We start from the raw sequence: 13,362 nt of genomic DNA, 5'->3' as shown, positions 1-13,362 counted from the left end.
ATCTTTCCCTCCTTCAGTAGCAGAGATGATATAGGCCTCTTAAATATCTAAGACCATTAATACTTCTTACTGGGTGTGGCCAATATTAAGGTAGACTGAAATATAAAATAATTAGTTTACAGTAAACTAGATTATTCAAATATACTGCCGTCTGAGAAATGAGATCTAGACTGTCTGCAATACCCAATACTATATATAAAAAATTCTTAAACCCACAAAAAAGTTTAATTGCCTTTACTGGAATCCTGACCATTCCTACTTAACCCTGAAGTTAAGCTGGGACATTTAAATAAAAACCAAAATTTGTTAAACTAAATTTAAACTGGGCCATTGAAATACAAAGCAAAATTTATTTGAATATTATTTGGATGCAAATAATATCTAAAAAAAATTCATTAATGGCCAGAATCTAAGGAAAAAATAAGCACCTTAATCTAGATAAAACTATCTTTAGACAAACATGCTACTCATTAAATCTTCCTGTACTGTGATAATTAAATTTTACAACTGTTCAAATGTTTAGTACACTAAAGACAATTACCTGAAAGCCAGCTGCATCTCAAATGTTACTGACAGTGATCAAATTTATTTATAAAGTCTTGGTTATGAATCAGACGAGTGCTGTCCTCCTTGCTAGAATTCTTGGCCAGTATAAGCCTTATATTCTCCATCAAATTTGATCACTACAGTATATCCTCTATCCGTTGACTGGAAATTGCAGACCATCCTCTTGTTTTGATTGCAGCGGAGTCTAGCACAAAACAGTGGACGTATAATGTCGCCACAACTCTGGCTTCCTTATGGAAACTTCAATGTCAAATGTCAAAATTGCCAAGATTACTTACACATTGGTATTTATGCTTCCATCGAAGGCAAACTTTACAAGAACACTGTACAGTACTGGTTAAGTGTCCTAATTGCTTTCATAATGTGAGCGTTTACATCACACCAGGTCTGGAAAAGGCATGTTAAAACGTTAAACACTAAATTTAACACATTGGGACATTCTAAATCATAAAAAGCGAAACTTAATGGTACGAGGCTAAAAAAATCTGGTACCGTAATATGGATAGAATTATCTTTGGATGCAAATAATATACAAATATACCGAGAATCATTAAATGTTACCACAAGCAAATATTTGGTTAACTCAGAAGACCATATTACCTGAATGCTTGTCGCATGTAATTTCACCGAATTTCTTTAAAAGTATTCGATTAAAGTATTTATAATTCTTGAAATCAGTCTGGAAGGCCATGAATCAGCTGGAATATTCTTGTAGCTAAAAGTCTTGAACAGTATTATATTTGCCATAAATGTTCATGGATAGCGGATACAGCCAGCAGAGCATCTTCCCTGAAAAAGTAAAAGCCTTACGCTCCTAGAATAAGAGGTAAGTTTTAAAATCATAACTTGATAAATCTCCAACTTCTTTATTTACATAAAACTAAGGACTTTAGTAATTTTAAAGAACTCCGCACGGACTGCAAGAACGTAACCACGAATATGACATCCACTAGGGATTGGGGCGGCCAATGTATTTCGCCGTGTTTAGTACTGGCCCCTGGGGGTTACATTCGACCGCCCAAAAGTATCTAAATTCTTAATAAGCAACCCGAATATAGGAAACTAATTTCCAAAAAAAATACCCGACGCGGAGTTTAGATTTACCAGGACTTTTCCTAGGTCGCATGAACCGCTATCTTACAGTAGCCGAAATCACTAAGAGCTACGCTACCTAAAATTTTAAGGACAGCTCTATTTCTATACTATAAGCATTCCGCATCGTTCGTCCCCGTGAATATGAAACCCACCAGGAATTCGGGCGTCAAATTTATTTCGCCGTGTTTAGTACGAGCCCCTGGGGATTAATTATAGTCTTATGGGTAAGTGAATTCAGAATTTAAAATTAGATCAAAAGCAAGTTTAACTCGCCAATATAAGCTAAAACCAGAAGATCACTTGAGTAAGAATGACAAAACTGAACAGTTTTCTACTATCATAAGTTTTACCAATAATATACACTGATCACTGGTGTAGTAGTAATTCTTTGATATACAAACATGTGACTAAACCTTTCACAAGATTTAACCAAGCACAAATTTTCACCAAACTTTTATAAATAAGTAATATATTTTATATAAAAGATATTTCGGTATTTCTACAGAAGCAGTCCGCACGGACTGCAAGGAACGTAACCGCGGATAAGACATCCACTAGGGATTGGGCTATCCAATGTATTCGCAGTGATTAGTACTGGCCCCTGGTGGTTAATTACAGTGGTCCGAATAAATTACTTAAAATTCTTGTTCAGTAAGTAAAACTGCATAGAAAACCCGCAGCTGCCATAGTCTAGGATGCCGCGGATAAGTACCCTAGATCTACCAATATTTCACAAACCAATAAACACTCGGGAAATCACCCAAAAACTTTTAAACCTAATTACGGAGTTTTCAACTAAGACTGGATAGCTAACAAGATGCCACAGAGGAAAACTGCACAGCAAATTTCGAAGCTGCACACCTAAACCTTATAAATGAAGGAAACTAAAAATCCCAAAGCATGAAGTATTAACAGATTAATCTGAAATTTAAAGTTTATTGCCATAAGACCTACGTTAAGGTTGATTGAACCATAAGTCACGAAATTTCCATAAGTCACGAAATTTTCACAAGCTAATCTAACACTTTTTAATTTTAGACATCCAGAAGGCCTACATAGGGCCGATTAAGCCATAATTTTCACATTACTCACTATGAAATAGCACGTTGTCTTCTCACACTTGAAAATTGCACTAACATTAATAGTCACATTCAAGCATTGATTCACATCCGGTAAAAGTCACTTGACATAAGGATCTTTGCTTGGACGATTATAAATTTGAATATCCAGACCTTCTTCAAGCACCAATTCGTTCCAGTAAGACTTGACAAAAAATCTCCTTGCTTTAACACAAAGCTCGTGAACCTAAACACAATCAAAATATATAAATTATAGAACTGGATCTAACTCTTCACGAAAGTTGAATATCCTCTTCACTCGATGACCAAGATTGGACTAAAAGCCGACAACGGTCAACCTTTTCTTTCTTGGTAACAGTAAAAGGAAGTAAAATAATAGGGGCCATGAAGTGAGACACGTCGTCTGTAGCGCTGTTCTGGAGTCCTTGCAAGACGAGTAGCGTCATCTGAAATCTGTTATACTTACCATTCCTTCTCAAGAAATTTCTAGACTTTTCATATTGGTTCGTGGATTTAATCTTGAGCAAAATATTATTATTATTTCTTTTAGAAAACAAAAAGGCATGATTTAGTAAATGCAAAAGTTGGTAGTTCATATTCGTTTATCTATTGTCCATGTCGTCAGACTTAAAAAAGTTTTTTCGTGATTTTCTGAGCAACATTTCACTAAATGCATAAATTTGGAATGAGATTTGATTTCATTTGTTGGGGGTTAAAAATTATGGTAACAGCTCTCTCTCCCCCGAAACATAAAATTATTATCACATCGACAGACTTGACAACATGATTTTGGTAGAACAAAACAACTGTGAAACGCTTGCGTGTGCCCTAGACTTACAGTGGGTCTTTTATAAAGATGACCATAACAATTTGACAATTAATTTTTTTTTTTTTCTACTCTTACCTTGAGATTTGACTGTATACGCTGGTTACAGAGGCTAAACTGGTTAGATTCTGGTACTCAATAGACCGCCACCACAGTATTTTCTAGGGGTAATATAATATAATAACAAAATAACGGAAGTATGTTGAGTTAACTAGTTGGGGCAGGTCACCGTACCGGTACCAAAATAAAATAGTTTATGTTAAAAATAGAAATAGAAAATGTAATAGGAATCAAAGAAAATGTATATTTTAGTATGGACTATGCTAATTCTGTGATACGTTTGCTATTTTGTAGTACACACGCTTCTTTCAGATAAAGTTTTAGAAAGCAAAAGATTTAATACATATTTGGCTCACGAGGATATCTTACAAGCAAGATTTATTCTACATGAAAGCAGACTGAAATAACCATAATGAACCTTAGTTATGAAACAATAACATAACCTTTCTTCTTGCAAACAAATCTCAAAAAGCGTCGATATTTTGAAATATCTTAAAATCCATTAATTCAAGGATGAAAGGTAAAACACACAGTTAAAAAAACAATCTTTATTGCAAAGAGAAAAAATATCTTACCAGCTTTGAGTTATATTTGCACAGATTTCTTTGCAACGCTTTCAACATAATCTACAATCTTATGTTTATATGTAGATACTATATATATATATATATATATATATATATATATATATATATATATATATATATATATATATATATATATGTATATATATATATATATAGATATGATATGTGTAAATTATGTATGTACGAATACACATACACAGCATTTATCAAGCTTATTAATTGTATACAATTTACGTCCTTAATATTTACTACATATTAACTTACAAAGATACATCTTATGCATTCGTCAGCTTTGTGTGTTTGTACCAAATAGTGACAAAAAAAAGTTTTGAGCTTTTCAGAATGACATGAGAAACTTTTAATTTAAAAAAAAGAAATTTGTCTAATTAAAAAACTGTTCTGAATGGAAGAAACAAATCTTCAAACGATGGATATTATAATAAGCAGAAGAAGAGGCTAGATGCTGAACATTAGGAATAGTCAGACCAGTGGTAGCCTTCAGGAAATACTTCAACAAACACAAGACACATGGTTCAGTAAAACCAAGAGTCTGACCTCAATAACTTAGTATTAAAGCTCAGGTTGAACTTCCCAAAGCAATATGACCCCATGGGAGCAGAAGTAGAAAAAGGTGTGTATATACATAGGCTGCTGTGGACTTAATGAACAATAGCCTGTGGAGAAGGTGGTAACTTGTCAAAAAATTAATAAATAAATAAGTAAAAATAGAAATTGGTCAGAAAGCCCAAACGAAGCGGATATTCTTTAGTAATTCAAGTGACCAGAGATAAACAAAAGGATGAAGAACACCTGGAGTACAGTTTTGCCAGTCAGGAATATGAATTTTGTATCGAATAGAGCTCCAGCCACAATACCAACAAAGGGGATAATTGCTCAATAATTTCACACACCTTGAGGTTAAAACAAGGGGGCTACAGAATACAGCATAGAACTCACTATTGGAAAGATGTATGAGAGTAATGAAACAAATCTAAAATACATATATGTATACATGTACCCTTACATACAAATTCTACATATCACATGAATAAAATCATTGCAAATTCGTTGGCGCTGTTGTTTTTGTCCCTGTTGTAGTTGATAGCAAGGTATCACAGAATCTTAAGCCATTCTAAATTATTAGAGAATCTCTTTTACGAAACACACCTGGAAGATTTCAGTCATATCTCGTCTCGGAATAAGTCCTGTTTGTGCACAAAATCTTCGTCTTGTGATGAGAATCAGCTGTTTGACTTTCATCTTGGAGGTATGGAGTTAATACTGCTTTACTGCGACTCCGGAACACTCACTGTATTTTTTTTTAAATATCATTAATGGGTAGTTTAATCAGGCCACTGAGTCGCAAAGTTAGAGGACCTCGTTTTATGAAGTGAATATAGAATTAAAATATGAAAAATCCCAGTTTTTACATATGAATGAGTCTGACAAATATGCAAAGTTCAATTGGAGAATGTTGGTGTTGTTATACCATACACGACAGCAACTTTGTTAACTTAAGTTACATCTCAAGGTCTGAAATAAAAATTCTTATTTTAAGGTTCTCTATCCCAAAATTATAAAGTTTTTCCATAATGTGATATTATTTTAGCTGATCTTATCACTAGACACTGAAGACTACAAAACTTTTATTGGCAGTTTTTGTCCAGATAAAATGATTGTGCATTAAAACTTAGCATATCCTAAGTTCTCTATAAAGTTACCATCTCTGTTGTGGATTAGATTTTCGTGTTAGGTTACGATTATTAGTGGTTTTCCTTAAAAACGTCAAATACACAATACATCTCTGTTTGGTAATAATAAAAACACACAAGACACTTACAAATAACGCATACAGTTTTAGTTTGACTAGTGACTATTTGTCTAATACCACCTTGTAATCATGAATGCATGAATACACAAAAATAATAAGAATACATAAATCATTTTGCTTACCGGTCCAATATATTATGTGCTTTGATCTAATGTGTGCAAGTTACCTTGAGAAATAATAATTGTGCTCATTTCACTGTAGATAACCGGTCCAAATAAGAAGCAACAAATGACCTCGGACAATGGAAGACAAAACAGAGTTTGGATTCAGACGACGAATAGCTTTGCTTAACCGTCAAATACTGGCAGTGGGTCTTGCTTGTGGAGACCTGCTACTGGGGGGTCTCTTTGTGTACAGAACTGCTTGTTACTTGTAGACCTGCTACTTGATGTGACTCTTACGTGTAGGCCTGCGCAACTGGTGGTGACTCTTGCTTGTGGACCTGCCCAATGGGTGATGACTTGCTCTGCTGACCTGTTGAACTTGTGACTCTTGCCCGTGACCTGCCTAACTTGCATTGGACTTGTGCTGGATTTGGCGCGCAGGACTGGAAGGCAGCAAACAGCAGTAGCCAGACAACTCACTTCTCTGTACACACAGCAGTTAGGTTCGATTTCCAGGAAGAGGGAATGGAATGCTTATCCGAGACTATTATATTTATATCCTGAGGAGAAGTGACGCCGTCGTCAGTTATATATCTTTACAAATAGGAATTGAGATCTTGAGCAGCTAGCTATCATTTACGAGTTTCCTTTGAGGCACTGGCAGCTTCACGTGAGAAGTTTGCGCCTTGTCCTGTTCACGGCTGTGTCCTCGTACTTTAGGCTTTATGCTTTCCAGCCGTGGCGCATCTTCTCCTCAGGTAGCCCCAGCCGACGAAAGTGGGCAGGACAGGAACGAATTTCGCCCAGGACATTCTGGAAAGAGAAAGGACAGGTAAAACAAGTACGAACTTTGCTCAGGACGTTCTGGAATGAATCTGTAAAGAGACAGGACAGGTAAAACAGGTACGAACTTTGTCCGGGAAGACAGATCATCTCATGTTAGAAAACACATAAAGAGACAGAATGATTTCAGGTGAGGACATAAATGAGACAGAATTATTCCAGGTGAGGACATAAATGAGACAATTATCCCAGATGAAGATATAAATGAGACAGAATGATTCCAGGTGAGGAAATAAATGAGACAATTATTCTAGGTAAAGATATAAATGAGAGAATGATTCCAGGTGAGGAAATAAATGAGACAGAAATATACCAGGTGAGGTAAATGAGAGAGAATTATTCCAGGTGACGAAATATATGAAGCAGAATTATTACAGGTGAGTTAAGTGAGAGATTCCAGGAGAAGATGTAAACTAAAGAGGAAAAATTATATGAGATATTATACAAGATGAAATTGATATCGTGAGATATATCTCTGCATAAATATGTTCAGCAAAAAAAAAAAACTGAATGCAGAATGAAACCTACAGAAATCAACATTAAAAAAAAAAGATAGAGTAATGGTCCGAGAGGAAGAAATGGACACTCAACAAAGTGAAAGTAAAAGTGAAAGCCGGGCACGTGAAAGTTAGGCGTCGCCTGTAATTAAAAGAAAAAAAAACTACCTCTTCTATCAGTGCTGCGTAATGTAATTGACTATTAAATTTAACCAACCATGATCTGCGCAGCCTGATCTGCGCAGATAGTACCCATCTTAATCACTCCTCACCCTCAGCATCCTACCACCCTGACCAAGGAAGTTCCTGGTCACCACCCCACCCCTGCTCAGAGCCCAACCATCCCATCTCCTTGTAAAAGGAAAGTAACGAGACTTACTTTTTAATAGCGTACATTCCAACAGGCAGATCGTAGCAAGACTGATCCACGGCTATCGTTCTGCCCTCTTCTTCCCTGCTGGGTTTCAGCTGTGCCTTCCACTGGACCATTCCTCTTTCCTCGTCCGTTCCTGGAATGCCGAAGGGAGAAACTGAGGATAAACTGGAATCCAGATTACAAAATTCTGGAATCTACAGAGAGCGGCAAATGCGTCATCAGTGAAAGTCAAATATTCCCTCTCTTTTAAAATTCTGGAATTACCTGGAATTGTGTTGTCCAGGAACAGGCCCAAAATACCGCCAACGAACATCGAAGTGCGCAGGAGCACAGACAGAACTTGGTCCAGTACAGGTATGGTGGTGTTGATAATGTCCTTGTTGCCTGGTTTTTGCATCCACTGGAAAATGACACAAGATTTTTATATAAATAAGAATGAAAGACTGTTATTATTTTAATACTTCTTATTATGGATACCTACAAGATACATAACTCATCTTTTAGACTTTTGTATTGCAATAATTATAAAGATGAGTTGACTTTACACGACCCTGTATTGATCTACGGAACAATATATACAATTTGAAAAAGTAAAGAGATTTATCAGTCATCGTTTTACTTTGAATTGAGCCCTGGTAAGAATATTTTCTCTGTTATTACAGTTATCTAGGTGTTCCTAGGAATATATTTTATGTTTCCAAGATTTAAATAATATTATCATTATTTTTTTAGTGACATGACGATATTTAAAGAAAAAAACTATTATTTACTTTTCCGTTTATTTACCATATTAAGTGTTATTATGACCTGAAAATATTTGCTCTTTTTTAATTACTGTCCCATCAGCAAAGCCACCAATGGCCTCTTACCAAAGACCCTTTGCTGGCGTAGGGACAACTTCCAAACTGGAAGAAGAAGAAGAAGAAGAAGAAAATCACGACTTTTAAACCCAAAACACATTCTATTCTGATTCTCCCTCACCATCGGCAGAGCCATCCCTATGAAGAGCGAGAATCCCAGGACGAAGAGGTTCCTGGAGGAGTTGAGGTCGACGTACTGGAGCGTGGACAGACCCACGGACGTGATCATGGCGAAGACGACGCAGAAGATGCCGCCGATGATGGGCTCAGGGATCGTGATGAAGAGGGCGCCCACTTTTCCTACGATGCCGCAGAGGAGCATGATCATGGCGCTGTACTGGACCACCCGTCGACTCCCTACCTGCAAGAAGAAGGTTGCTGTTGATAAGTCCATGGAAGTCTTTTAGGCTTTAAGCTGTCAGGCTAAATGCTTGGACAGAGGGGTGGAGAGGGGGGGGGTTCGTTTCCAGCCATTTAGGGCATCTCAAAACAGTAAAGAGAGGGATAGTTGGAATGAGTTGGAGTGGTTGGCCAGCCTAGATAAAGAGAAAGAGATAATAAGATAGATAATACCTGAAATAATATACAAGCATCTAAAGGTGGAAATGGGAGAAAATATATTTACTTTAATATACAGTAGTCTGAGCGAAAACAATATTTGTAATGTCTACAGTGCACCAGGGGGCCAATGGCTTATTGAGAAACGTGCTACAAAAACACCCTTTGAGTTTAGCCTACATTATATAATGAGGGATGCACTGACGGCCCTAAGCCCCTATGGAGCCGATTATTAAATGAGTCTAGTCAGCGCTTCATTAGAGCTCTCTCTCTCTCTCTCTCTCTCTCTCTCTCTCTCTCTCTCTCTTACCTTTGTGACGCCGATGGCACCCACGTTCTGGGAATAGGAAGTAGTGCCACTGCCCGTTCCCCAGAGTCCTGCCAGAACGGTGCCAAGGCCCTCCATCCAAATACCTCTGTTCACTGCGTGTTTTGGTGGCGCTGGGGCTCCTGAAATTAGGGGGTTGGGTGAGATGTACGTAGCCAAATCGAAAGCCAAATCGTCCAGCCGGTGAGAATGGAATTTGATGTCTTCCCTCATGTTCCCAAATTATTTAAAGTAATTTTTTCCTTAAATCAAGGACTCTAATCAGCTCGAGAGTCAATCAAAGATTTTATCTTCAACCTGTATGCTTAGTGGCCATGAAATTTCGTGCCTTCCCTTGTGTTCCCCCAATGATTTTAACTAGTTTTTTTTTCTTTAAACTAAAGACTCTGGCCACTTGTATAATCCATTCTTTTATTAGCATCACAAAATCTATATATTTATTTATCTATTTGTTTATTTGTTTGTTGGTTTATACAAAGTTCACATAAAAGTTAAGGAAACAGAGAAATCACCGAAGGCTTCATTATCCCACCCGGGCAACCTACCAGCCACCATTGCCTCCGATTTCTGACCGCTAGGTTGCCCGGACACGATAACGCAACTTACCTGCCAATCGGGCACAGGCGAAGTAGTCCCCAATACTCTCGACAATGCTGGCAAGGACGCCTGCCATCATACCCATGACACCTGCGACGCTGACTGTTGGTAGACCCCACTGACCTGTGACGAGGGATGCTTATTGTGAGGCAGGGAAGTTTATATATATATATATATATATATATATATATATATATATATATATATATATATATCTTATAAAAGGAGCCCATAAAAACACCAATATATATATATATATATATATATATATATATATATATGCAGAAGCTAGGTACTATGTCGTACCTCTAAGTACCTCTAATCCACAGTGATGTAAAATCCTTCTGTAGTTGTTTCAAATGTTATAAAAAAATTTATGTTTGTGCTCCTACATGTCAGTACCTCGAGGTGATTATCACATTTTATTGAACAAGACCACAGCTGATGGTCGAAAGCTATAAGTTCCTGTACAAGAATTATACATTTTAAACTACAAAAGGATTTTACATCATTGTGGATTGCATCCCCACATATATATATATATATATATATATATATATATATATATATATAATATATATATATATATCTATATTATATATATATATATATCTATATATATATATCTATCTATATATATATAGATATATATATATATATATATATATATATATATTATATATATATATAGATATATATATACATATTATATATATATATATACATATATATATATGCTTAAAAAATCACTATAGCGAATACCACAGGAAAAATATTAGTCAGAAATCCAAGCGCTTTCGTCTTTACTCAGACATCGTCAAGGAGTTAATGAAGTACAATTGGAGATAAAAGTCTCGGGTACAAAACAAGATCAAGAATACCTGATAGTTAATTGTCAAAAGGGTAAAAATTGAAAGAGATAATCCAGGATTATCGGATATCACACGGTCACAAACCTAACCGTAACTACTACAAAGTATCTTTACAATCCAAAACATGTAAAAACTGAATATATTAATTTTGTTGCTTATATTTATCTACAACTTTTTTCATAATGAAAGCATCAAGTTTAAATAAACCAAGACTTAAATTTAGAACATTTCTATTATTTGAGTTGATGAAACAAGATTCCAATTTAGATTCCTTTTAAGCTGTTTGTCATTATACTTACATGGGATTAAGTCAAGTAAGAAGGCCTTAATCCCATTGTAATTGACCACGTTAACAGGATTTCTGACTATTATTTTTCTTTTGGTATTGCGCTTATATAATATATATATATATATATATCTATATATATATATATATCATATATATATATATATAAATGCATGTGTATTTGTGTTCATAAACTACGCGAAAGTTTGACAGACTCTTTTCAAAATACCAAAGTTAAAAGTCGACATTACTTCTTTTCTGTTCCATTTTAAATATTCTAAATTCTTTTTTTAAATAACAGTTTACTGTTTAGTAGCCTAGAGATACAATCCAGATGTACTGAATATGCTGTTTAGAAGCATCACAATACTGTTCAGAAGTATTAAATATAAAGTTTAAAAGCATTCAAAATGTCCAGAAGCATTAAAATACTAAACATAATGTGCAGATGAACTAAATACAGTTTAAAAGCATCAAAACTGTCCAGAAGCATTAAAATAGTGTCCAGATGAACTAAAAATAATGTTTAAAAGTATTAAAACTGTCCAGAAGCCTTAGAATAGTGTCCAGATGAACTAAAAATAATGTTTAAAAGCATTGAAACCTTCTTGAAGCATTAAAATACTGTTGAAGCATTCAAATTCTGCTTTTCATAAGTACTGCAAACTTTTCAGAGGTCTTGAGTACACTGCTGATTACAGAATAGAATCTGGAACTTAGGCCAAGAAGCACCGAGACCCATTAGATCACTCAGCTCTAGAAGAGGAGGAATCGACACTAAGAAGGTTTGAAAGATCCAACAGGAGGAAAACTTCAAAACACTTTGCACTCTGAAACATCTTTAGAACGTGGAAAGTCAGATGGAAGAAAGAGAATAGGAACGGAGGTACAGTAAAAGGAATGAAAGCGGCTGCAGCTAGGGACTGAAGGGACGCCGCAAAATACCGGAATCATTCCTTACATGGATATGGGACTCGGAACCACGGCGAATCGCTAATTATTTCCAGCCGAAGGTCAGTCCTCGCGTGATTGTCAGGCGGTAAGACGTCAGCGTACGTCAGCGCCCAACAGGTCACCCAGGCTAGGATCACGGCCAAGAGAACCTGAAATACACAAATTAGTTAACTAATTTATTTATTCATTTATTCAAAAGGGAAACCAAGGTCGGAGGCGTTTGACCAATTGGCAAATAAGGAACGGTTCGGATATTCCGAACTGGGAGATCAATTCTGGTAAATTGATAGGAAAGAGTTAAAAATTAATGGCATTTATTGATTTTTTCATCGGAAAATAAAATCTGATACATTCACTAAGTCAATAACTAACGGGAAATTTAGGCTCTTTATCAACTCAAAAAATGAGCGCAGTACGTATGGAAATCACCACCACAAAGAACTCAAATCGTAGGCGAGTTGAATGCAAAAACTAAAGACGAAGATCAGGCCTCCGATGAAACGGCGAGTGTTATAACATGCGTCGAAGGAATATAAGGTGCTAAACTTCAATAAAAACACGTCAAAACCACCATATCTCACTCACGGGGAACAATTTGAAGACGTAAAGGTTCGTCCTGGTGAAACCCCTTGCTCTCGACCAGGAGAAGAAAGGTAGGCTGACCTCGGCCAGATATTGAGAGAAGATGACGAGTAGACCAATCGTCCTATAGAAAAAAAAGAAAGGAAGATTTGTTATGATTTAGGGGGAACTGATTGCTTCAAGGTTACCTGGAGTTGTGGGGTCTCTGTAATGATGTAGGCCTATTATATTATATAATTAGGCCTAAGGGCTTTATAAAGTTAGATGGTGTTCACTAGTTTGGCAAAATATTGTTAATTTCAAGGTGAACTCGAGGTTTTAAAATAGTTTTCAATTATGTTACTAGGGGGTTTTACATTGGAGCTCTCTCTCTCTCTCTCTCTCTCTCTCTCTCTCTCTCTCTCTCTCTCTCTCTCTCTCTCTCTCTCTCTCAACTTCAACTTGATTTCTACAGAGACAC

At 36.1% G+C, this 13,362-nt stretch overlaps 1 protein-coding gene across 3 annotated transcripts in view; it reads right to left on the bottom strand.

Moving 5' to 3' along the window:
- Positions 1–5,206: 5,206 nt before the first annotated feature.
- LOC135204257 (solute carrier family 23 member 1-like) overlaps positions 5,207–13,362 on the bottom strand; it is a 38,867-nt gene continuing 30,711 nt past the window's right edge. For all 3 annotated transcript variants that reach the window (XM_064234382.1, XM_064234383.1, XM_064234384.1), the window contains exons 6-13: positions 12,906–13,026; positions 12,328–12,469; positions 10,218–10,331; positions 9,594–9,733; positions 8,847–9,086; positions 8,130–8,265; positions 7,869–7,998; positions 5,207–6,962 (exon numbers count right to left, since the gene is read on the bottom strand). In XM_064234382.1, coding sequence (XP_064090452.1) covers positions 6,866–6,962; positions 7,869–7,998; positions 8,130–8,265; positions 8,847–9,086; positions 9,594–9,733; positions 10,218–10,331; positions 12,328–12,469; positions 12,906–13,026 — 1,120 coding nt within the window. In that variant the 3' untranslated portion in view covers positions 5,207–6,865. The remainder of the gene's footprint in view (positions 6,963–7,868; positions 7,999–8,129; positions 8,266–8,846; positions 9,087–9,593; positions 9,734–10,217; positions 10,332–12,327; positions 12,470–12,905; positions 13,027–13,362) is intronic.

The sequence above is a fragment of the Macrobrachium nipponense genome, chromosome 44, assembly GCF_015104395.2.
Source record: "Macrobrachium nipponense isolate FS-2020 chromosome 44, ASM1510439v2, whole genome shotgun sequence".
Classification (NCBI taxonomy): domain Eukaryota; kingdom Metazoa; phylum Arthropoda; class Malacostraca; order Decapoda; family Palaemonidae; genus Macrobrachium; species Macrobrachium nipponense.
Note: the sequence above shows the minus strand (reverse complement) of the source record. Positions and strands in the feature narration are given on the sequence as shown.